This window comes from Lepidothrix coronata, unplaced genomic scaffold, assembly GCF_001604755.1.
Source record: "Lepidothrix coronata isolate B3197 unplaced genomic scaffold, Lepidothrix_coronata-1.0 Scaffold240, whole genome shotgun sequence".
Lineage (NCBI taxonomy): Eukaryota > Metazoa > Chordata > Aves > Passeriformes > Pipridae > Lepidothrix > Lepidothrix coronata.
Window position 1 is genome coordinate 77,748 of NW_016690420.1, and position 26,326 is coordinate 104,073.

The 26,326-nt window shown below is 45.0% G+C and overlaps 1 protein-coding gene across 2 annotated transcripts in view; it reads right to left on the reverse strand.

The window, feature by feature from the left end:
- Nucleotides 1-18: 18 nt before the first annotated feature.
- Nucleotides 19-26,326, reverse strand: part of GLRA1 (glycine receptor alpha 1) — a 36,913-nt gene continuing 10,605 nt past the window's right edge. Inside the window, exons 2-9 of one of the 2 annotated variants that reach the window (XM_017834775.1) lie at nt 21,427-21,557; nt 17,352-17,419; nt 8,598-8,821; nt 6,149-6,231; nt 5,360-5,497; nt 4,370-4,584; nt 3,563-3,709; nt 19-634 (exon numbers count right to left, since the gene is read on the reverse strand). In XM_017834775.1, coding sequence (XP_017690264.1) covers nt 344-634; nt 3,563-3,709; nt 4,370-4,584; nt 5,360-5,497; nt 6,149-6,231; nt 8,598-8,821; nt 17,352-17,419; nt 21,427-21,557 — 1,297 coding nt within the window. In that variant the 3' untranslated portion in view covers nt 19-343. Of the gene's footprint in view, nt 659-3,562; nt 3,710-4,369; nt 4,585-5,359; nt 5,498-6,148; nt 6,232-8,597; nt 8,822-17,351; nt 17,420-21,426; nt 21,558-26,326 lie in introns of both variants that reach the window. The other variant, XM_017834774.1, reaches the window with a different exon arrangement.

Sequence of the window (26,326 nt, forward strand, 5' to 3'; positions counted from 1 at the left end):
TTTTTTTTGTTCATCTTCTTTTTTTTTTGATTGTTTTCTTTTTGCATTATAATTAAGCATGAATATATATTACTATATTACACTGCTTGGATTGCTGGAGCAATCCAAACCTTCCTATGCTGTAAAACTAACCCCCACCCTGCACTCCCAAGATCAAGAGTTTCTTTTCTCCTCCCTGTGCCAGTTGTCCTCAGTTCACATGATTAAAAGTCCCTCCCAGCCCCCCTCCCCATGTTTTTTTTTTTTTAGTAGATATTGCCGCATTCTTAAATTCATGCATTGCTGCATTGCTATTGCACATATATAAAGGATTGCTCGCTCCCTCCCGGCTGCTCCCCTCCCCTCACTGGTTGTGCACGTCCTCTCTGCGGACGATCTTGTAGATGATCCAGTAGAAAATGTTGAAGATGAGGAATGCCATGGGGAAGCCGATGCGGGAGATCTTGTCGATCTTCTTGGCTCGCTGGATGAAGAGCTTCCGCATCTCCTCGGGCGAGCGGGACGGCGGCGGCACCGGGTTGGCCGTGTTGTTGTTGTTGGCACCCTTGACAGAGATGCCATCCTTGGCTTGTAGGCAAGCTGGTCCCATCCCGTAGGCAGTGAAGTTGAACCTGCCCTCACCAGCTTCATCCTCCTGAAACAGATTCAGCATGGGACTCTACTTAAAATGAGATATAGACAGTGCACCCTCGCTATAAGGCTCTCCGCTGACAGGTTCCTGCTCTGCACGGGAAAGATGCTCCCACCATGCCCTGACCTCAGCACCCTTGGACAAACCCCCTGCTCTTGGGAGTTCAGCCTTATAGAGGGGTGCCAGCTGTGTGATGCACAGATGCAAATCAGGGGATCCAGGCACCCCATGGAGAACAGGACTGACTTCCACCCCATTGAGCTCTTTGACATATTGAAGGGTTTATGGTACTGCTTTAATTTTTCCAATTGCATCCCCTGTTTTGCTTCTGCCTCTCCCTCCCCCCCCTCCTATCAGCACCTTCTTTGCTTTTGCCTGTGCAGTTGCAGCTTGCCCAGAAGGAGTGGGCTCCATGTAACTCACGTAGTTGAAGCTACAGTGTGAGACTTCCTACAGAGTTACATGGATGTGCAGGAGCCAAGACCTGACCAGGAAAAGAGCTCTGCAGCCAGCGTGCAACCAGCCCTCTGCTTGCCTGCCCACGGGACCCCTCCAGCCCCACAGCCCTTCCCACAAGCCAACTTTTAGGTGAGGAACAGAAGTGCCCTTCTGTGGGTTGATGTTAAGACGTGGCTGCTTGTGGTAATGCCAATTACTGAGAAAATAATTTATTTTCCAATTTAAAGGCGAATGTTATTGCTGGGGTTTTTTGGTGAAAATCTTGCTGGTGTCTCAGAATGATTTAGCCCTATTTTATTGAACACAGGGATGTAACCATTACAGTCCCTATGTGCCAGGACCTATGTCTCCCCATGTGCCCCAGTAAATACAGACAGCATAATGAGTTTGGAGAGAGCTGTCTATCTGATCTCTCTAATCTCATCCAGAGGGAAGAAGTTAAGGGGTAGCTCAAAAATGGAAAGGGCCAAGTGAAACCTGGCAACAGGTTGATTTGTTTTGTTGGGGTTTTTTTAGAGAGGAAGAAAGACTCCTAAGGATGAGGATAAGCTAGCACCTTGCATCTAACTGGCAAAAGTCAGAAACAGATTTTTCTGGATTCACTGGTATTAATGCCAGACCGTGGCACTGTGTCTGGCACATTAAGTTTTGATGCAGACCTAATAAGTATGGGCATGGGCTTGTCCTCTCCCCAGCTGCCTCCACCAGCATGGACCACTACAACATCTCACTTGTTTTTAGCCTGGCATGTCATGCCTAAACCAGGCACAGCTACCCAGACAAGTCAGGACACCAGGACAGAGCAATTAGGCTCTTTGGCAGCTGCACTAACCCATTTGCATATTAGCAGTCAGATTTTAGTTTTCTGATGAGCCTGCAAACCTTGTTCATTTCGATTTTGCAAGTGTTTTTGTTTATGCTTTGTTCCAATTAAATTTCTGTGAGATTGGGCAGGGAGTGTACTAGCAGCCTTGTGTTCAATGGAACAGTTCTGGCAAGTATCTCTTTAACTCGTCTGTGTACAAGTGGCTTTTTTTCTCTTTATTGTTTTATCAACAGACTGATCTGCATACAACAGCACAGATCCAGGGACAGGATGCCTGAATCCAGATGAAGAGATAAATGCACTATGAGGCACCCATGTGGGTGGGTTTAGCTTTGGCTCAATTCAACGGGCTGCACCTTCTGAACCAAAACTATCTCCATTGATTTTGGGATGGCAGGGCCTTGTTCTGGTCAGACAAAGTCAATGGGTGCTGATGGTCTCATCTGTTACTTATTTTCCCTTGCATTTGTCCCACATTTTTCCTCCCTGGACCTGACTGTGTTGGACACAAGTGAACAATCATGTCCTGTTTTACATATCAGACGTCTGAGGCAGAGAGAGGAAAACCTACAACAATACAGGGATTCCTGCTCCTCAGCCCTCAGTTCCTCCTGGAATGGGGGCAGTTCTCCAAGCATACACTGTGAACTACTACAGGACAGGTTAGACATTGGGAAAGACTTTTAAAGACTGGGACAGTGAAGCAATGAAAGGGGGATGGGATGGATCGTGGATGACTCTTTAAAATTTGTCTTTAAAAGAGGGTAGACAAATTTACCTACAAGGTATAAACAATATTCCTTGTTAACTGTGAGGAATATTTAAGGCAGACCTTGGTGGTCACCTAGGGGCTCACTTGAGATTTTCATCAGCAAAATTTTCTTTGTTTTTTCTTTCCTAGCAAATGTACTGTTTTTTAATGATAACCTGAGGACAGCCTCTGAGGCTGAAAATTTGCTAATGTCTTCCTGATCCTACCAGTTAATTAAGGACAACTTTAAGTTTTTGGCCTTTGATCACAGCCACCTTTGTGTTTCTTTCTAGTGTATTCTGTGAGGTGAAGTCTTTGCTGGCACCTCAGCCTAAAAGCCAGTAGAGCCCTGGCTGCAGGAGATGCATGTCATTGCAGTGCACGCTCAGATTGGCATCAGCCATGGCAGGTAAGCATGGAGCGAGGCTAAGGCTGAGAATAAAGCTATTTCCTTCCAAGAGGAATTTGCAGTCAGTCTGAGAAGCAGATGCTTTTGAACACAGAGATGACAGAGACAAAAGAGGTGTCACTTACCTCCAGGCTAAAGCAGGCTGTCTTGTTGGGGGGATGCTGTTCTCTGATAGACATCCCTCACACCTCCCTGCCTGCCTCCCCCCAGCCCTGGCTGCAGCTTCTGAAGAGGAGAACTCAGACCAGAACGTTGCTGTGTGAATTGTTCTGTTGTGAACAACTCTTTTGCCTTAGACCACTTGGCTGGCTAACAAAAACCAGCCTGCTGGACCCCTGGGGTCAGCAGGCTGTTATAACAGACACAATTAACTGAGGTAACCCTGGGTTTTGATGTGTGAGCCCCCCCTAACATCTGATCACATACTGAGGACTTTACTGGGAGCTCATGAGATTTCAGCTGTGTCCTTCATGCTTTATGTATTACCTTATGATGCCTCCTCTTCCTTCTGAACCTGAGCAGCTCTTTATGCTGCCGAGACACGAAGTTGACAGCAGCATATTCTAGAAGTGCAGAGAACACAAACAGCAAGCACACAGCCATCCAGATGTCTATGGCCTTCACGTAGGACACCTGGGAGTCAGAAAAAGAGACTGAGACGAGATGGCTGCTTCACCCAAATGCCTTTTTGTTGCCATTTTATGAATTACTTCCAAGGTCTTTGGAAGGAGTTGACCAAGCCATGATAAGGTTGACATCTGCTCTTGGATACCAGAATCTAGTTCACTTAACATGAACGTATTATCAGTTCACTGAAACTGCTCCTGGTCTCTTAAGCAGCAATAATTCTACAGTTTTTAATTTATCTGGGTTTTGATTGTGCTTTTTTATGTGCGAGAAAATTAGTAATCCAATCTAATCATAATGGAGGCCCTTCATAAAGGGAAATTCAGTACTATTATAAAAGTATGATGGTCAACTGACTAAAAAGCTAAAATGTACAGGGCATATCCATGTGGCTTGTTGCAGGGGTTTGTATGGTACAGTGCTCCTGGCTACTGGGAGCTGTGGTGAGTGCTGAATCTTGAGGGGAAGTTTTACTGCTAGTCATAGAGAATCTAGAACTTTTCAGGATGGGATTGGAATTTTTTCTGTTTGCCCTTGTGATGGAATAGTGCAATGGCAGCAGAATGCCTCTTGTGTTGAGCAGGAGGATCTGCACAGTGACTTACTTATATGCTATCCCCAGAAGGTGCATGTTTTGCCTCTGGTGAAGATAAGTTTGTTCCCTACCTTGGGCAGTGATGCTCGGGAACCAGAGCTCTGTGTGGTCATAGTGAGCACTGTGGTGATCCCCAGGCCAACACGAGCTGGTGCAGCATCCATGTTGATCCAGAACGAGATCCAGGACAGAATGACAATAAGGAGGCTGGGGATGTACATCTGGATCAAGTAATAACCCATCTGCCTCTCCAGGTGGAAACGAGCTTCTATACAGGTGAACTTGCCTGAGGAGGACAGGAGATACATGGAAGATTACTGGTAAGGCACGGTGAGCCTCCTGTTTTCAGCCAGTGTCTGAGGATTTTCCTTGCATTGCCTAGAACCAGAGTCTTGTTAGAGGAGGAAATGAACAGCTGTTGCCCAGTTCTGCAAGGGCATGCGGTGACAGGACAAAGGAAAACGGCTTCAAACTGAAAGAGAGAAGGTTTAGATTAGATATTAGGAAGAAATTCTTCCCTGTGAGGGTGGTGAGGCCCTGGCACAGGTTGCCCAGAGAAGCTGTGGCTGCCCCATTGCTGGAATTGTTCAAGGCCAGGTTGGATGAGGCTTGGAGCAACCTGGGGTAGTGGAAGGTGTCTCTGCAGGGGAGTTGGAACTGGATGATCTTTAAGGTCCCTTCCAACTCCAAACATTCTGTGATTCTATGAACATCAACATAGCAAGGAAAGCTCTTGGCAGTATGTCCTTTGTCACTTCAATTTCAAAGACAAAATAAGATTCTTGGAGAGAAAGTCCAGACCAAACACCCTTGAACTGATACAGATGTTACTGGGGACAAGAGGATTTCACACATTTGTGTCCATTAGCTTTTCACTAGCTATATATGTGTATGTTTACTGGCAAAATACCTATGTGTATTTGTATGTCTGTTGCCCCTAGATGTGTAGGACAAGGCCTGTGTCAGCTGAGTGACATCACACACAGCAAGAGACTCCGGCAAATGCACAATCTTGACTTCCTCTCTACTGAACCCAGCAGATGAGGGTAAAGAGCACTGACCTGTGTTGTAGTGCTTTGTGCAGTATCTCAAGTCTTTTTCTTCTTTGAGGATAAACTGAGGCAATGTCAGCCCGTCAGCAACTTGTACCGCTCCTTTTTCTTGCCACTCAAATATGAGATCATTCATTGTGTAGCCAACTGTTGAGAGGAGGGGACAAATAGCATGTGAAACACATTAAATAAAGGGACAGTGTTGCAGAAGAGATCTATGTTTGGAGGCAGGGGTCTGTCCTGGCCTTCCTTGGCAATGCTGTCATGAATGGGGTTTGGGTTGAGGCAAAACTGCTTGTGCATGTGATGAGAACCAAGGTGATGAGCTGCAGTGGAGCTGCAATGGTTTGCAATGAATTGTCTGTAATAAATCACATTTTTTCTTGAATTGGGCTTTGTTGAATTTGTTTTCTACTTTTTCCAACTCGACCTCTTTCTCTGGAAGAAGCTCCTCGTCCTTCCCTCCTTCGGTATAAGCAACATGTACAAGGGGCAGATGTTCATCCAGAGACACAAAATGCAGCTGAAAGCACTTTCACCCCTCTCCTCCAAAGTTAAAGGCCAGTGTAAATACAAGCAAGCCAGGGCTCCTTGCATGGGATCTTTTAAGTTTTGGCTTCTCTAGAAAATGTCACATATGCTGAATGAATGGAAAATCCTGAGCAAGAGGTTCTTGAACAAGACTCCAGTGAAGGCTGGGCTGGGAATGGGTTGCACCTGGGAAAGGAGATGGCAGGGGAGAGGGAGAGGGAAAACAAGTGGTCTCCTCTCCGAAATGGGGATGTGCACAGGACTCACAGCTTTCTAACTGCATGATGCACGTCTGTACGTCCATGGGGAAGTTCTTCAGGTCCATGGGGCAGGCCAGAGTCAGTGTGATCCTGAGGAGAGAAGAGAGCACAAGGGAATGCCAAACAGTTTGTGGTACTGCTGAGGAGTGAACCCCCTCAGACATCCAGTGCTGCAAACAGGCTGGGACCTTGCCCGAGACACACTGGTGTGCTGGGGGGAATGACTGATCATTCGCCACTTCCCTGCCTGTCTTCTCACACATGGTGTTGGAAAGCATCAGAAATGCTGAACATTTGGGTCTGTGATATGATTCCCAGCAGAGTCACCTGCTGCAGATGGTGTTTCATTGCAATGTTGTTTTAGACTGTGCAGAACAAAGAGTTCCCACACCAAACACTTCTGCTGCTTCAGTTTTCAGTTCTTGACTCAGGTTCACAAGAGCCTGGATCAGCAGCAAGCCCAAGCCCAATATATGGGCCCCCAGATACATTTGTAGAGACTGGGACTGTTTGTAAATATCTGAATAGAACATTTGTGTCCTAAAAAAAGAAAAAAAAAACCAACGAAAAAAAACCCAACCAAAAAGAAATTTGTTCAAGATCATATGCTTCTGTGGGGGGAAAGAGAGACTTCAGGGATTTTCTGCAGGGAAAATGCCCTGTGCTAAGTCAATATGAACTTCTGTATCTTCCTGAATTCCTGCTGAGCCCCTTGAGACCTCTACTTCTGTCTTCACTTTCCACTAAGTACAGGCTGCATTTTCTGTGGTATATTGCTGTGCTGCCCTGTACCATGATCTATGCTTAAAATGTTTCTTTGGTTCAATAAGCTGATACTGAATGATTTGCTTCAGATAGTTAGACTTGTGTTATTTGGTTTGATAATGTTGAAAATGCTGTTCCCTGAAGTGTTTAGGGTTTTCAGCTTTTTGCCTTGATGTAGAAATAGCAGAACTACCCAGGGGACAGAAATTGAATTTCTCTATCATCAGACCTACAAGAAACTTATCAGAAGGGAAAGATACTTTAATTTAAAACCTTATGGTGAAAGAAATTCTCTGCTTCAGTTTAGAGGCATGTTGGGACAGAAGATGTGACAAAGTCCATCTTCTTGTAAATGCCTTGCCTAGAGTTTGATTATTGCAAATACCAGTAGCCAAGAGCCAGTTAGAGAATGGCAGAGCACTTAAGAGAGCTTTTTTTTTTTACAGGGAAAGACTCTTTCTCCTTTTGGAAAATTTGCATTTACATTGTGTTCTTTCTTTTTCATTTTCATATAAAAATTTACATATAAAGAAACCTATATTTTCAGTTGGAGATGAGTGAGGTAGCAAAGTGTGGGTTTTTAAAACAAGAACTGAAGCTGTTTTCAAGTTTTTGCCTTGGAAACAGTGATCAATTCAGCCATGTCCCCTGCTGAGCCATTGCTCTGCTTTGCAGAGCAAACCCTAAGGCTGGGCTGACCCATATTTCCTCTCTGTACTCCTGTAGACCCACGTAACAGGACTCTGTGCCATGCTCACTGCCAGGTTGCTGGTGGCAGTTTTACTCCCTGCCTGGTTTTAGAAATTAAGAAATGTGAGGTTTCCATATTCAGCCAACACACATGGCAATTCTCTTATTGTTTTGGCCATCAGGAAGCTGGTCTTTGGGCTGGAACCACCTTGATGTTTGATGGAGGTTGTCTAAATTGCAGCATTAAGGTGTTTATTTTCCATTTTACAGCTCCATGGTGCTTTTTTCCCCCCATGGCTGCCACTGGGAACTGCAGTGTGAGATGGGGTGTGTGAACCGTAGGCAAATTTGCATTACACATGAGGTGAAAAAGTCTTCAATATAGAGTTAAACTTTCTCTATTTATGCTCGTGAAGTTTGATCTTAGTTTCACGGGTTTCAAATAAAGAGTGGATTGGGTTGGAAGTGAAGGTGGGGGATCAGATGGATTTCCTGCAGGAAATTCAGTGCAATTAGTTCAGCTCCACTGAGGGGTTCTTGGGTTTAGTGATAAAGGGATAACTATTAAGTTGAGACAAAGCCATGGAGCCCTACTTAGCATTTTCCCTATTTTTTTTTTTTATAGGAAATGCTGCAGCTTTGAAAGCAGAGTTTTTATGAGCTTCTACTAGTTTTCACAGAGTACAGCTGGTTTTAGGCTTGTGCTAGTATAAAACATCTCAAGTAATTTTACATTAGGGATGTTATGGAATCTACTAGAGAGCAGCCCAAGTTCTTGGACTGGGAAATGTAAAGATCAGCTAGATTCCTTCCCAGAACAACCCTCTGTCTCAATGTGCTTTGGCAGAGGTCCATTCCCAACGCATTGCTAATTATATGATCTCCCACCTTAAAAAACCCTACACTTCTTTAATCCATCATCATGCTCTAGGCTTGAACAGTGGGAGTTCAGCTCTGTCCTCCCCTACCTTTGTGGGACTCTTCCCATGGAGTCACCTCACCTGATGCTGTAGAGGACATTGCCATTTCGGGAGATCCTCAGCAGCTTGTTGTCTGTGGTGATCTCATGGAAGTGGGCCCCTTTCTCATTAGCAAAGAACAAGTCAGGCTTCCAGATGGAGTCCAGCATGGAGGGGTCCAGGTCCAGGGAGTCGTCGGGGTACTCGTTGTACGCCAGCCGCGGGTCGTTCCACTGCTGTCTCAGGAAGATGTTCACCCTGTAATCCTGCACGGCGTGAACAGAGAGACACAATCAGTGCTCAGAGCAGGCTGAAAGCGCTGAGAACTGGGGAGCACCTATTAAAATCATTCTCAAAACCAAACCATGTCCAGGCCTAGCTATGCCAAGCATTTTTGGCGTTATTTCTCAAGGAACTGTTATCAATTTTTAGCTTTGTAGCTTACGGCTATTTCATAGCATGAGCAGCTGCCTGTCCTTGCAACCCTGTGTTACAGCAATTGTCAGCTGTGTGTGAAGTGTCAGGACCTCTCGTCTGGACCCTGGGGCTGGAGAGGCACTTGTGGAGGTCACAATGGCCCCTGTCAGCAGGATGATGTTGCAGAGGATTAAGAGGGAGGGGAAACTGAAGCCAGCTTCCTTTCAGTGCTGAACCTTCCCATATTGTGACTATCTGTGGTTTCCCCAGACTTGGGAAGGGAAAAGGCTCTGTGAGACAGGCAGTCCATGGAAGGGAAATTCCTGTGTGTCCAATAATATGAGGGTAACTCGGATGAACTGACGGGAGCAGCTGCCTTTGGTGAGAGTATGTGAACATGAGAAAGATGTGCCTGAAGTCTGCTCTGCTAATGCTCAGTGAGTGTTCTGGGTTCCCCTCTCTAATTTCAAAATGCCATAAATGCTGCAGATTTTATAGGACGGTCATCTTCTTTAATTGTAACTAGTCCCTCATCACTATGCAAAATTATACCTGCTTCATAACCACGAGTCTTACAGCTCCCCTAAGTTCCCTAGGCCAAGGCTGGTTGCTGAGGCTGAGCTCAGACCCTCTCCTGGACAATTAAAGGCAGTTTCTGTTCTCCCTGTCTGACCAATATCTTCCCTGGGTGATCTGTGTGCTCCTTTTCTTCTGACTTTCACATGAGAAAGTGAGCCAACAAATTGAAATGGGGAGAGGATGTGCCAGCTATCAGGAGAGGGATAAAAGCTCCATGTCCATAAATTAATTGACATTTTCTAAGTATAGAGGCAGACTGAGTCTGAAGAACAGTCTGTAATAAACCCATTTCACTGCCCTGGCCCAAACGAATGGTTGCTCTCATGATTAAGGGTTTCTTGGGTGCTTTTCTAGTACTAATGTACTTTGAAGACTTTTATTAAGAGGCAGTTAATGGGGGTTGTGTCTGATGTGCTTGCTGGTATCTATTACCTGCTTCAGGCACTTGGTGAGAGAATTTCCCTGACTCTGCCAGCGTGCCTGTTCTTTCCATTTGGAGAACACAAAGCTCTGGAGTTGAAGGGTGCACGTGTAGGAGAGTCTTTCTGATGTTGCTCACTTGACTATGAACCTACAGCCTCTTGTCCAGGAGGACACGACTCCTGTGTGTCCAGTCACACTGGAGGGTTGGGAGAGGATTGTGTTGGATGCCTTGTGTTTTGGATGAGGCAGTTCATAGCCAAGCACATGGTCTAGAATCTGTTTCAGGCCACTTAGTGCCATCTGCGTCCTCAGAGCACAGAAGCTGCTAATGACATTAACAATTGTGACAACAGCAAATGAACCAAGCACTTGATGCTAAAAGGAGCAGACCTCTGAACATGAAAAAGACTTGCAACACTCTTTCTTTCTGCTGATATCCCAAATGTCACCTTCACAAGTCCTAGTGCATCCCTCCGACTTAATTATTCATCTCTGTCGACCCTGGGTAATGTGTCTTGAGAAAACGTGAATAGCTGAGGACAGCTGAGAGCCAGGGTCTAAGTGCAGGACCAGCCAATGACGCAAGCCTGGAAGGGGAGAGTAACCCTGAATTTCCATTTTCCATGGCACACAGCAGCTCCCAGAACAACGTGTATGTTTTCAATTCTCCCTTTTCTATGTGTAAAGATCTGCAGCCATTGCAGTCAGGGGAAATCAATGTCACTGACCTAATAGGTAGAAAGCAAAAGGTTGTTTTGCTTATTCAGCTACAAATAAGGTAGATGCGAGCAGGTCAGCTCCAGTTTGGGACTTATGTCATGTACAACACAAATTAAACTCATGTTTGGAAGAAACTTCAGCAGTAGCTGCCCAGAAGTGTGCTCAGCCTGATGGAGTGGTGGAAGGCGGGGGGGGAATGGAGCCAATCTCCCTGCAACAGTCTATGTCACTGTGGATAAGCTTTGTTGCTGGAGTAAATTCACTGAATCAGCTTCAAAACTTGCCAAAAGGTAATGAAAGGGTGAGACAAGAAGTGTAGTGTGGTTTATGTTGCCACCACAGCAGGCATGAGAGACCACAGGCAGAATGACAGCCACAGTCTTTGTCACCATGATGAGGTATCTTAATTAAGTGCCATGGGCCAAATGAAAATTAACTTCTTACAGTAGATGGCTGTGAGAAGGTCCCTCCTAACTCATCTCCAGAGTCAAGGTGTCCTGTACTCATGTCCTGTGTGGAAACAGTGCAGGGCCATGTAGTGAATGTGTGGTGTCAGAGCCTGCACCACCTCCCTCCAAGGGATGAGCAGCAGTGTAGTAACTCAGGGTTGTGCTACTCTGTACTCCTCCTTTGGAGACAAGTGTTTACAGTGGATATTTTTTGTTTTGGAATACAGATAACCAAGCATTTATGTATATATATATCATATATATGCTATAAAAAAGGCAATGACAAAGAAATGTAATACATGGGGTGAATGCAATTCTCTGGCTTTGCCATTTTATGGCATTAATATTTCACCTCTCTGTGTGATTTTATGAAGGTCTTCCTACTCAGTGAGTTCACTTCACAGTCCTGGCCTGGCCACTGAGAATGTTGTTTTCTCACAGATGCCTTTTCCCTTGTCAGACAGCTGCATCACACTGGGGTATGGAAGGTTCTGAGCAGCCTTTTAGGTTCCTTGTGTCCAGCCTTATTTGAACATAAATGTAACAGCAAGCACTGTGGCTGCAAACTGGACATGACAGTGCCTGAGGAGCCAGCAGAAGGCATGGAGAGCAATTGGGGTATGTCTGTGGCTGTGACACAGCTAAGAGAAGGGTTACAGAACTCTGCACCAGCTAAAGAACCCTGTGTGCTGAAAGCTTTGTCCTGGGCACTGCAGTGAAGCTGAGGGGTGATGAGCCAAACAACACTCATTTGCTGGCTACCTTGAGATATGCAGCATTTCTCCTGGATGCTGCTGTATGAGATCTTAATTAGCATCACCAAGACGTCCACAGTTATTCCTAAATGATGGACACAATGGACCAATTTATGATGTGAACTTTCAAGCAAAGGAAAAAGAGGTTTGACTGGGGCTGCAAACTCAGCCAAAAAAAAAAATTAAAAATCTCTTTCTCCATATCCTTCTTATGACTGGAGTTCCTCATTTGTGTGCCAATCACATCCAGGCATTGATTATCTTGTGCAGCCTGCTCCTCTGGCTGTCTTGGGAGTGGGGAGCAGCAGCTCTGTGCAGTGAAGGCATTCAGGAGCTTTGCGATTTGGCACAAAAGGCATTTTACTCCCAAGGGGGAAATGACACAAGGCAGGAAGAAAAAAATAACTGAAGTGATCAAAGTAGTTCAATTTGATAATGCTGAAATGAAATTCTGCTTAGTGACCTCGCAAGGAGACAAGGAAACAGAAGATCATTTGAGACCTTTCCTTCCCAAGATCCCACAGCCTTGGCATCTGCTGCTGAAAGCAGTGGCAGGCTGGAGGCAGTGCTGTGAGGAAGGGATGGAGGCTGTCAGGGAACTCAGTGGGTTTCAGCCCCCGACTCAAGAGTTCTGTCAGAGCAGCCTCTGCACTGAGCACTTTTGGTGAGAGGCTTCCCTTTGATAAATTGACATTTTGCTGATGGAACAATTTGGGTGGAGACTGAACTCCCTCAGAAGGGGATTCTGTGATCCCACCTGGGCAGAGCATAAGGGGCTTTAATAGCATGGAGTTCATTCTCTAGAAAGGGAATGAGCAAACACCTTTAAGGGTTCTTGCCTTGCAAAAGAAGCACTACAGCTGTCCACAATAACAATGAGCACACCAGGAGCTGCCCTTGGAAGGGTTAATATGGCTAATAAGGTTAATAACCTCCTTACTTTATTAGAGCTTTAGCAAAATAGCCAAATTGAAGCCCGGTGTGAAACCACACCTAGGCCAAAGGGAGGTGCCCCTGAGGAGGAAGTCACAAGAGGGCAGTGCCTGGTGAGGGGTGGGAGCAGCACCTTGGTGCTTAATAGGTGTGGGGTTCTTTTGTGCTGGAACCCAAAGCAGAAAGTTTTTCTGTGTCTTCCTACAAAAGGAGGGGAAAGTTTATCTCTGCGAGCCAAGGATGGAGCTGCTGGTGAGTGAATTGTATCCAGCATCCTGAATTTCAAGTGTGTTTGGTTGTGAGGTCTTGTTCTTCAGCTCGAGGGTTTTTTGTGTCCTTGGATTTGAGTTGCATGGTCCCATTTCATGGCTTCTTTTTTTTTTTTCTCCCCTCTCTTCTTTATTCAATGCAAAGACAAACTCCAGCCACACACACAGCTGAAACACTGCAGCTCCAACAGTAAAATGGCAGCTGGCTGTGTGTTGTTGTGAAAACCTTTTCATTTTGTGCTGCATGACTTGTTACATGCTTATCATCTCTGTAGGACTGATGGTTGGGTTTAAGACTAACTGACTGCAGAAAACTTTGCTCAAAACCTAACCTTTGCTACAGGCTTTGTGCATTGATACTCACATCTTTTGCTGATCTTGGGGTGAGTGGGACCGGTATTAAATGTGTGACCCATATGCTTCATCAGACATATCTGCTGCACTGTGGATTGTGAGGCTGGAATGATTTTTTTTGTCTGCTTTGCAGGATGGTTTATTTTCTTGTTGGAAATCTCATGTACAGTTGCCTCTGAGCCCATACTTAAAACTTGGACAGTTGCAGCCTCCAGCTTCTCCTGTCCTTAGGAGATTCTGGGAGCCCGACTGTGGCTGTGTTGCAGCTGGCTGGAAGGTCACATTTGGTTTGCTCTTTTCAGATGGGGTAACTATGGCATGAAAGCAGCAGAAATAAATTTGCATATATATGCTGTGTCTAGGGGAGCCTGCGCTGACTGTTTTGTGATTTTCTTTCTTTTTCACTCTCTACTTTGCTGTAGGTTGGTCCTTTTTAAAACATGGGACTGAATCTTGAGTCCAGCTTGAACTCTAGGTGATGATGTAAAAAAATATTCCTCCTTCTCCATCTGCATTCACTGTGTACAAAATGCTCCCAACTGCCTGAGTCAGTGAGAGGACCATAAAATTGAGGCTTCCACTGAAAGAGAGAGCCAAGGGTATCACTTAAATCAAGTTTGCTGTTATAGTAGGGAATTTGTTAATTAAATGCTCAGATAATCCTACCAGTTGTCTCATGCTACAAGGAAAAGCCAGAGCTGGTGCAGTTTATTCACTTAAAACCAAGACCTGTTCCTGAGATGATTGACTTCTGTTTGTTTTGAATGAGGAATTTGTATGTCTGCTATAGATCTTGTGGTCTGGTATGACTTGGGGGGGGGGATTTGTTTATACTTTTGAAGAGCAAAAAGGGATTTAACATCTTGCGATCGAGGGTTGTTTGGTGTTTTTAATAAAAATAGTTGGAAAGAGTGGATGCATCTTGCACTTGTCCTCGGGAATCCCTTGCTGTTGGATGCACTATCGCAGTAATGCTTTAGGACAGGAGTCTGCACTTATCTGGCTGTTGTGGTTGGTCATATCTTTCCCCTGGAAGCACTGGCTGGGTTCACAGGGGTGTGTTCCCAGTCACAGGTTTCCTTGTCCTTAGAGCTCATGGCAGGTGAGGCTGAGGGATATAAGCTATGAGCTGTAATCTAACATAAATGTCCAATCAATTATGTGTACTACTAGAGGCTTTTATGTGGAGTCTCCAGTTCTCCAGGATTCTTGAAAGAGTTACTTCCCTTCTCTAAGTCAGGTCTGCTTTAGGAGTTGTGTTTGCTGGATAACTTTTCCTTCTTTTTTTTTTTTTAATTTTCCTTAACTTTACAGCAGTTTTCAGATCTCCATTTCTTGCCTTGTTCCTCTTGAATCTTTCTGGGGCTTTCTGCCCACTCAGTGGAGTCTGTACTTTCTCTTGGCCCCGACTCATTTTCCTTCCTTCTGAGGTTTGTAGACTCGAGTGGCTGCATCAAATACCCAGTTTGTTCTATTTTTCTGTATTTTCTCCTCTTCCTCTACCTTCCATCATACCTTAAGCTGTGAGTGAGCACTGACCTCCAGTTTCTCTAATCCTCTGCATGGTGACCTCATAGTTTACACTGCTTTGTGATATTCAAGCATTATAAACTAAAATGATAGCAGTGATATTTTCTATAGATGTAACAGCCCACTAAGGAGGTGTTTGAAAGCCTTCTCCAACTGCATATGTGGTATCCATAAAAACCTATGACTTCTCTTGCAGGTAGTAGTGCAACAGTTAAAATATAAGCTGGCATAATACTCAGACCTGAACCTGACCAGGCCTAATGATGGGGGTTTAAACCATAATGTTCTTTCTCTTTTTGGCCAGTGAAGCAGCTGGGGGAGTTTTGTCATCATCAGTCACAGGGGTCAATGTTAGACTACAGCTTTCTTTGTGGTAAAATATTGATTTGCCCTCCTCTCTTTCCTGCAAACTTCCACCCCTCCTCTCCTCCCCCTGTGTTCCAAACAAGTTCGACTTGTTTGACTTCAAAGTAGCCAAGTCTGTCCCAAAATCCCTTCACAACTGGACCGTCTGTTGTTCCCAGAAACTGCACTGGTGAGCTGACACTGCCTGTTTGACCTGCTGCATCCTCAAACAGCAGGGAGGGACAGGCTTCTCTGCAGAGTAAGTCCCAGGTTATGAATCCCAAGGACCCCTCTAGCTTGCTGAGATCTCCTTTTTAAATATTTCAGTACCTGTGTTGCTTGTGTTCCGGTTGGTGTTTACAAGCAGAATTGCTGTTCCCCAAGAAGTGCATTATACCAGGCTGTGTGCAATGCTGTGTCAGCCTGACATCTGGACTAGCTTGTCAGAGCTGCCTTGGATATTTCTAGACAAAGCAATGTGCCCAGAGGGTGTTCTTGGGTTCCCATGGGAATTTTTTTTTCCTATGGAACACAGACTATGAAACGAGTGGCATCTGGAGAGGATAGCAAGTCCCTGCAGCCTGTCTTGGAGGTGAACTGCATCTCTGGCTCTCTCTCATGCTAGTCTATGCTAATTTTATGGAGCATCCTGCTTACAGAGATCACGTGGCATATTTGTACGACTGCTTCAGTGCATCTCACAATGTAGGACATATGCACTGAAAAACATGTCAATGGAATGTGCTCTGTACATCCCACAAGGATCCTTTGTGGGCCTGCCCTGCTCCCTTGCACTCTGGATTGTCTCTGCTGGTTGTGTAGGAGCAGTATTTCTTGCCTGTAAGGCCAAAGGAGATATCCAATAAAATAGTAAATTAGCAGCAGATGTGTATTTCAGTTCTAGTTCTTCCTCTATTGCTTTATATACAAATGAATCCATGATACACTTCTTGCCTATGAACTCTGATAAATTCTGCAATCCAAGTAGGAAATCTTAGACAGAAAAGCAGCTTCCCCCCCCCCCATTACCAAAACTGAAGTACCCCCAATGCAAACACTTTCAGCAGAATGGTTTAGTGTCAGAAGAGACTTATAACCCCAGGTGAATGGCTGTGGATCTCCTCTGACAGTGGTGTGCATGCCAAGTAATTTGTTCAAGTCAAGGGGTGTGATCTATATGTAAAGCCTATAAACTCCTGCCTGAATGCACAAAGTGCCTGAAGCTGGAGCCTGGCATTCTTCTTTTAGCATTTTTCTAGAAAAAGAATTACCGAAGGGTAATTAAACACCATATTTCTGGATTATCTTTAATTAGCACAGCAGTAAGGCACTGTACCTCCAGAGTTTTCCTTTGCTGTTCACTGATTATGTCACAACCAATCTTTAATAGTTTTCAGATGGAGCAATTATCTCCTGTTCTAGTGATCCTCTGCTCCTAGTGCCTTGCCAATTACATACAGCCTTTAGCCATACTCACTAATTTTGTATGAAGTGAGCCTTAACTCACAAATATTGGTTTTGATTTTCTATTAAAAATCATTTTCTACCAGAAATGTCTCCAAGAAAATAATCATCTTAATCTTTAGGCTAATAATTCTCATAAACTTTGGGAATCTGAACTATGGTGGAAACTAAATTTGAGTTCAGCTGATTTTCCTTCTCTTTGAATCCAGATTCATTCTGGATTTATGCCCACTTAAACACAAAGTACCTGCAACTGCCTCTGAGCTTGGAGCCTCAGGCAAGTCTTCGGAAAAAGACTGTTTGCTTCCCTTTCTGACCATTGTCCTTTGCCTGTGAAGTGTTTGTGTAAGAGGCAGACAGAGGCTGTGTGATCTTCAGCTACATGCAGTGTGAGTCTTGTGTGTTGACCATTAATGTGCTCAAACCTTAGGTAAGCCTGGGGGCACTGAGACAGTGTTTTTCCCTGGTCACACTGAAGAGGAGGGTGATGCAGCGTTTTCTGGGAGTGCAGTGAGGCTGAGCCAGTAGCTGAGCAGCTGTGCTGTGATTTTTACTTACCATAGTTGTTTCTGCAATCGAGCCAAAGCTGTTGATGAAAATGTTGCAGCTGACGTTCACTGGCGGGCCTGCATGACAAGTACAGATTGGAACAGCAGTTCAGTGTGTGCTGTAAGGCAGGGTATTTCCACTCTGTGGAGTTAAAACCTATTGTCGGAACTGGGTGACTGAGGGGTAAGTAGGGGAGTAAGGTCTGGATGACCTGGCTTGGTCTGGTCTTGGTTCTGAGCCAGTTGGACACCGGACAGTGTTTTTGCTTCACCTCTGTTCCTCTGTTTGGAAAAATGTTTCTATATCTCAGCTGTGGAATGTTCAGATGAAGGGGAATAGATCAGAGCCAGGCAGGACAGCTTTCCAGATAGCTTGACCTGGCTGTATGAGTGGCAAGCTCACCTTGAACATGATAGCAAAGTAACCCAGAAAAGAGCTGAGAGACTATTGACTTTCATTTAGAGCTTACTGATGAAATATTCATTCATATGAAGTACCTAAATGTTGCTGAACTAGGATGATGTGCTCCCTACAAAGGCAGTGCAGCACAGTGTGCTGTAAGGGTCAGGCTGGCTGAAGGAACAAGTACCCCATGAGATGATGGTGGTGTCTGCTAAGGCTCACAGCTGAACAGGAGACTTCAGGGCTCTGCCAGCAGAAATTCTCTGGCTGTCTTGATTTGGTAGAGGGTATTCCCAGACTCTGGGCTGTGCCTCTCCTGGGCTTGATTTGCTTTCAGACTGAAGCTTTGCTTAGCTGCTCATATTGGAAAAGGTAAGGGGCCACCAAAGGAGTGAGTGAGGGTTAAAGGGCTGAAAAAATTGTGGTTAGAGGCCATGGGGGTCGGTCTGTTTGTGTGGTACTGGTGCTCAAAGGTATCAGTATGACTTGGAAGTGTTTCACGATATTGCCTGGAAAATCTGAAGTGGAAATGTTGCATTTACACAGAGGAAGATGCCAAGAGCTGCAGTTTGGGACAAAGCGAAAAGCTGGAGGATATTTTGGAACCAGAGCATACCTGGTGCTTGGAAAACCAGTGGCTTGCCCACATGTAATAAAAGGATTTCTGTAAAGCCTTAATAAGGGGAGGGGAGAAGGAAAAAGGGGCCTCTGCTCTGGGAGCTCCCAAAGGACCTGCTGTGGGTGCTGCCTGGTGTGCAGTGGGGAAAGGCAGCTCAGGCAGAGAACAGACACTGCCCCAGGGACCAAGATCCCCATCGAACACTGGAGGAATTAATCTCATATCATCCCTGTGACAGATGCTTCTGGAAAGATAAGATCTGTGAAAGTGGAGAGTGTGGATTTTTAGATTGTTCCCCCATTCTTTATGGAGTCAGGGATGGTGTCTGCATTTCAAACACTGCCTGATGGCTCAGCCTGCTGGGGGAGTGATGCTCCTGTTAAGGTCACATCTGCAGTCTGGCACTCACTGCAAGATGAAATACTGGAGGGGGAGGAATGGTTTTAACGAGAGGCTTGTGCCTCTAATCAGTGCAAATGTCCTCCTGTGTGGCAATTAATGGATTTTCCTGATTACTAAGTAACATTTGGAGCTTGGTTTTCTCATCTTCATTTCCCTTTTCTCCTCTTCTACTTCAGCCTCTTCTGAAACTTTGTGCCTGTCCCCTGTGGGATTAGGATTGCAGCCACTTGGCAGTAATGCTCTATGGGTGGGATTTCCTTGGTACAAGTCCCAGGCAATCCAGGCAGGCTCCTGCCTAACCAGCTCCCAGACAACCACTGCCAGCTCAGCAGCATCTCACACTGTTCAATCTGTGCAGCTCTTTCTCCAGACTATTAAACATTGGCATGGGTTAAACTATCAGACACAAAATTATATATATTTTTTTTTCCCCTTCACCAACCCCTTTTATCTGAAAGCTTGGCCAGCAGCTGAAAGCACACAGTTTATCACGCTTTAGCACTTGTTTTATCCCTTCTGTAGTGCTCCTTTTGAGCTCAGGAGCATTGGTTTTCTATTTTGGATCCATCTCATGAACCACACAGAAGGTCCATGTGCATGTGATTCCCCTCCCAAAGGGCACATTATAAGGAAAATACTGAGCTGATCTTCTGGATGACTGAATGTGTTCATGACTGACAAGCATGGAGTATTTTGGTTCTTCTGTTCCTGATCCAGTGCTGATGTGAAGCTGAGTGTGGAGTTAGTTCAGACCAGTGCATGTGAAGACTCTCCTTGGGGCAGCTCTTGTCGCGGCACTGAGCTCTCCCCACCATGTCCAGGGGGAGCCAAATCTGTGTAGTTTTTAGCTTGTGAAAGGCTCTAGAAAATCCCCTGACTACCACTGAAATGTGCCACCCCTGCAGTGGGATGCAGCTGTGAAGGAATGCAGTTTTCCAGCAGCAGGGTTGAGGGTACAGACTGGGTGAGGGTCCCTCGTCCCAATGCCTCATTTTACTCTGTCTCTGCCTGAGTTGCTCACTTCATTCTCCAACTTGAGCCAAACCCCAGAAGCTTCTTCCTTGTTCTCAGAATGTGAATCCATAGCTAAGTGCAGACTTTACAGTGTTTATGGAAAAGCTGCAATCTTCTTTTTGTTAATCTTCCCCTCCCCAAAAATCAATCTGATATGGATCTTTGGTATTATTTTCATTTAGATCTAAACAATTAACTGCAGTAACTCATAAGGACATTTTAATTTAAATGATGCGCTTTGAGAGCTACAACCCCAAGCTCTGTAAAACACCTCCTATCCCTCCCATATAAATTGGAGCCTGATTTATGTGTGGGAGGCTAAGCCAGCAAAACTGCCCTGGGGGGAAGGTGTAGTTCATTGAAATAAACCCGAAATTAAATTATCTCAAATAAAAATGCAATACAGCTGCCTCTAGCAGGAAGTTAATGTATACATTTCATTAAATATTAAAGTTTAATTTGTGTGTGTGCATAATTTAGTGGTAGGCAGGTTTACAGGGTGGTGTTTTAACTCTTTGTGATTTGGGTAAGAACAGCAGTGCTCTCTGTTGCCTGGTTGATTACTGGGACATAAGGTTCCCACCTTTTTTTGGGTTTAAAAGCCCAGTACAGAGCCAATTGTTTGAAGCTGGGTGGCAGGTGCTGTCACTGTGATTAATGGGTCCTGGGAGTCCTGTGTTAGCACTGCCAGTGATTCCAGGGAGAGGGGGAACTGGTAGGAGGAAACAAAAGAACTGAGCATTGAAAAGGGCTGGGCAGTGGCTGGGGGTGGGGGGCAGATCCTGCTTTATCTCTGTGTGTGATTCAAGGCCAAGTAGCTCCAGGAAGGTGAGCTCAGTTAAAAGGAAAATGAAAAAATCATAGAATGGTTTGTGTTGGAAGGTCCTTAAAGACCCTCTAGTGCCAACTTCTCTGCTGTGTGTGGGGACACCCTCCACTAGGCCAGGCTGGAAAACTCAACAAAAAAACCCCAAAACCAAACCAACCAAACCACAAAAACCAACCAATCAAAATAACCCAAACAAACAAAAAAGACACAAACCCCAGCCCTGTTAGAAGAGGTGTTTTGAGGAGCAAAGAGAGAGGATCTGTTGCCTCTGCCAGGGCCTGATTCAGTGCTGTCTGGCTACCAGTAAATGCAGGGTGGATTGTAAAAATTGGGTGTGAAACAGTGGAACTGTGTTGGGCTTAAGAGTTCTATTACTGTGGGGGACAGGGATGGGTCTGAGCTGCCCCTGGATCCTACTGAATTTCTTTGGAGCTGATGGGAGAGACTCCTCTTGGCAGTGGTGGGTGTAAGGGGGGAACATTGCCTGTTATTAGAAGGTGCTGTGGGCAGTGACTTCAGGGGAAAGTTTTTCTCTTAACCTGTAAGATGTTCAGCTCCCTGCCAGTCACTGCTTGGTTTGGCAGGATCCCCGACCCTACTTCAGTGTACACTCCCTGTGTGTAAAGTTTTTACAAGATTGTTTCTACTCTGAGTGGACATGTCTCCATGTCTTCCCAGATATCTACAAGGGATCCATGTGCCAAATATAATTAAGAACACAAAGATTTTTCATATTCCATATACAATTAGGGAGGTATTTGGGAGGATTGCATGCAGCTTTCAGTCCCAAAATGAAACAAAGCTGGGTTTTTTCATACCTTTAAAATTTGGTCTGATCCTGGCATCGTATCCCGAAGTTCGCCCCATCAACTTATCCAAGAAATCAGAAGGAGACATGGGTTTGGGGGCAGATCGTGCTGCTGCTTCAGCTTCTTTGGAGGCTGCCAGGCTGTGTGAGTAGAAAGAAAGGAGGTTTTAGTGTGCATCCCATACTGAGGAGGGTTTGGGGTCCAGAAACAGAGCAGTCAGCATCTTATTCCTGCTGAGGCAGGATGGGCACCCATGTGAATTCCTAATGAGGCTGGTCTCAGCTAATTTGTTTGCCCAGCCCAAACATCTCCAAATACAGAATCCCAGCTGCCACCAAAGTAGAAGAGAGATGATGAGTAGTGAAAATCCTTTTGTGAGTTTAGGTATAGCTCCTTGGCATGCCACTAAATTACAAATGTGAACTCTGGCACTAAGCTCCGCAGGTAGAATACACTCTGAGATTAGCCTTGGGCTGCAATTACTGCTTAATTACATGGCAAATAGCAAGGAGCATATTCGGTACTCTGACAGCCCAATTTTCCAAAAGGCAGGTAGGATCAGAGCAACCTGGAATTTGAGGTTTAAATGAGCATCACCTGATGGTACAGCTCCTGCAGAGCCTTTGGGACTGTAGGGGAGAGAGGTGGTTGTGCTTCCCACTTGCTGATCAGTCCAGCATTTGCTATTGGTACCTGCAATGCAGGGTCTGAGTTCATCTCAGCAACACGGTCTCTGGACTGGGGGATGTCTAGACGGTGATCCTGAAATCACACTCGTGTTGGGTTGAGGATGAAAGCAAATGGGGTGTTTTTGGGACCCATATGGCCTCTGGGGCAGAAAGAGTGAAATAACCAATTTATCTGTAGAAGATGAAAACCTATGACTGGCAATGTTCCTTCTGGCTCAATGGGAGTCTGCAGGGTGATGATTTGGGCTGATGAAGTCTGTTGTTACCATCTACACAGGAAGAAGTGACCCCTGGTACTACATGCTCATTCTCAACTTTGAGGATGGTTTCACTTCCAAGACAGTTCCCTCCCTTTGGTTATGTGGCTTCTACTTGAACACCAGTCTGTTCCCATGCTGAAAGTGTGGTGTAAAATTGCCTAGATTAGCCCAAGAAAAAACAACCCTTGCATTGTGCTTAGGGCAAGAGCTGTCTCTGCCTGTGGGCTCAGTGCCTGATGCTGGTTAGAGCCTGCAGGCAGGATTGCAAGGCAAATGTATCATGAGCCAAAGGAAGCTGCTCAGGAGGAAGTGAGGCTCATTGCTTCACACTTTGCAAGACTCCTGAAATTTTTTAAAGTACAAAGGCTGTGTGGGAACAGCGAGAAGCCACTGACAGAGCAGCTGGGATGCCTGAGAATGTTTGCAACAGGTACGAGATATTTAGCTACATGTGTCCTCACAAGTGACAGCAGGAGGGCCTGACCTTGGGAAATTTTGCAGTAGTCAAACCTGATGTTTTTTGAAGAGTAGTGCTAAGTACTGACACAAGGTCTTCTGGGAAGAACTTGGGACAGTGACTGTGTGATCCTGTCCTCAAAGACCTGTTCATCCAATGCAAGTTTGAACTGAGGCTCCAAAGGCACAAATGTCTTGATAAGAACATTTTGAGCCATCGAGGTCCTCAGGAATATTAAAACTGACAGAATTCAACAGTGCTTGGGTGCCATAATTTCAAAATCAGGAATCTAGTACCCTGCATTGCATTGACTTTCTTTTCTAGTGTCAGCAGTGATGGCTTGCCAAGTGTTGGTTTTCAATCCTGCAAACTCACAGCTGCAGTCTGGCTTCCTTTGTAAGCTGCAACAGGGTACTCTGATTACCAGGTTTTTAACGGTTAAAAATTGATTAATTCCCACAATGAAGAGGGGAGATGAATTCCAGGCCACTTCCACTGAGAGTCTAAAACTAGGGTTTCATCCACTTCTTCATATATTCACAATCCACTGCCACACTGGCCATGTCTGAGCAGGCTGATGCACACTCATGCTTGGTGTTGACCTGACAAGTTGTGGATCTCACTTTTACTACAGCCACACTGCCTTTTTGCCTTTTCTTATCTTGTCCCTATCTCTGCTCTAAGGAACTATACAAAGCCCAGACCAATATGTTTCAGGGGTAAATGGGGTTGTGGAATGGGTCATGGTTTTAATTTAATTATTTTTAGGAGGAAAGCAATGGGGTGCAATTGATTTGCAAACTCAGAAGAAAGCTGGGGGTGGGAGGACAGTCAATACTGGGCTCGACTACTGCATTGCAATGGAGTGTCTGCATGGCAATGAGTCCAGAGAAAAGATTTCAATTAAGCAGCAAATGACTTGGTAACCAAAGACTCCTGCCACTTCAGCAACAAGATGCCAAATACTGCAATACACTGATTTCTTCTCATTAACTGTTAACTGGAAGAAGTATATGGAAATGGAAAAGTGTGTGGGGGGGTGAGGCAATACAAATCTAATAAGCATCTAATAAGCTTTAAGTGGAAAAAGATAATTAGAAACTTCAATTCCCCTGGCATTTGTTTTAAAAAAATGAGGTGAAAAGGCAAAGAAATCAGTGCTGAGCTTTCCTGTGAATTCAGCGTGAAAGCCTGTACTGAATATGTTCACTCACAATGAGTGAGCCTGCTGGTATTCTTTGGGTATCACTTTCTGATTCTTTCCCAGTCAAAGTTGCAAGTAAATGAATTTGATGGGCTCAGTTCCTACATGGAAGTATTTATTTAGATAACTGAATCCCAGAAGCATCTGGGAGAGGGTCAGACTCACAGCCCCACTGCTTTCTGCAGCTTCGTGCCCATCTCTGAGCAGTTCCTGGGAACACCTTTGGGGAAGTGCTGGAACTGTCAAACATGGTTTAATGCCTCCAAATATGTGTTTTTAAATCTATTTGTCTGCTGTGTGTTGTTACCCAGGTGACCTGGGAAGGATGAGTTCTGAGTTTTGTCTAGTTTCTCTTTGGTTATTAGATGTTTTCCTATAACGACCTGGTAACAGCTTCCCCCTAGATTTAACAAGAAAAGGCAAGAAAGGCAGGCGATGAAGGAGTAGCAAAGCCTTTCCAGCAGCAGGGAGATGATTCAACTCTCTAGCTTAGAAGAAATAGTAGAAAAAACCACTGGGAACTACAGAGAGGCTGGTCCACCCCACTGTGCTTTAGATGGATGGTTTCTCTCTAACAGAACCCCAAAAATCTTCACTCTGGTTGTGACAACTGAGCTTTGCAATGGCAGCTTAGCTCAGACAGCACTCAAAATACTACTAGCTTCTGTTCTCTTCCAGGTCTGTCTAGACCAGTGCTGTGGGCTGCCTTGGGAGCTTTCTGGGATTTTCTCCATGCCTTTACTTCTTGCAAAAGCACCCTTGAAAGTCCCACAGGACTGTTCATCTGCTGGCCCAGCAGAGGCAGGAAGAGTGACTTGAAAATTATTGACAATAGAAGGGAATTGGAAATTTAGAGTGGGTTGTGGTGGTGTTCAGAGAGAAGATTGATTCTGTGAATAAACAAAGGGAGGCAAAGCACGTAACAAAAGCACCGAGGCTGTAGTTTGCTTTGGTGTAAGAGTGTTGTCTGAGCTGGGTGTCTCGGCGCATTTTAATAGCAGTCAGACAGCGGCTTATCTTATTTATGCTGGTGTAATCCCTAGTGGATCTGGCTGAGAAAGTGCCATCAGGCAATCATCACAGCCACTACAATGGGAAGGATCTCTTCAAAGGGTCGATGAACTAGCATAATCTTTTTTGATATTAATGCTGGCGTGTAAGCAGACACCAGCAAGCCCCCAGGAGGTCCAGCCCATGAGCAGGATAGGAAGGTGAAAGCTGATGGAGATGAGCAGCCCAGCTGCTCAGGATTGCATTCCTTAAAACAGAGCAGTCAGGCTTTGCAGGACACCTATCACTGGTTTCTCTGTGGCACTGTTTACTCTGTCTGCATTATTTTGTTTCATCTAAACAGATGATATATTCTTATAAACAATTATTTGGTTTAGAAAGTGGCTCTTCTGCAGTCTGGCCACGTCTGTTTGTTCAGTTCCTGGCTCCCCAGTTGGCTGTTTCCTCCTTCTCCTCTCATTTGCATGGTCCTTGTTGCATTATTGTCATGCCTTTTTTTTTTTCCTTTGGGTGTGCCCATGGCTGTCCATCTAATTAAGTCCAACATCACAAACTGCCCTGTTCTGATTGAATGCTGATACTAAGAAATATTTTTTAAATTTTTTAAATTTTTTTTTTTTTTTTTAGTTTGCAAAGAGGAGTGATGAAGGAATTTAATTAACACAGGGCCTCTATTCCCTTGTCAAATAATTTAATTGTTAATCATTAATTCTGGATGTAAAAAAAAAATCATGTCTGGAAGCAGAAACAAACTGTTGCAAAACAAGTGTTTGCAGAGGAAATATCTCTGCCAAGTGTGAAAGGCTCAAGTCCCTGTGAGGATAAAGTGGTACCACATCAGTGGCTCGAGAGAACAGCACTGGGTTTATTTCTCTGGTTGGACTCTCAGAAGAAATAAAGATACCTAACCCCTTACCCTGGTTCAGTGCTGCTCAGCAAAGCTTTCTGATGTGGTTTGTTGGGAGTTTATTTTTGAAATGCAGCAAGCCAGAAAGCTTGGCAGGGATGTGTTGGGAATAGTGTTCAGGTGAGCTGCCTCACATTTGTCCTTCAAATGCTGTGTATTCTGTAAGTAGATATCCCAGGGGAGGGAAATACCCATCAGGTCTAAGGCAGGCTGAGGTGAGCAGAGTAACTGTTTCCCCTGTTACCTTTAAAGCCAGGCTAGAGCAGTGTGGGGGCTCAGGGACACAGGAGAATTCATCAGTTCAGCTTTATTGACTTCAGCAGGCTCCAAGAGGTGCAGTTGCAGAGAGAACATCAGATAGTTGGGCACAGAAAGGCATCG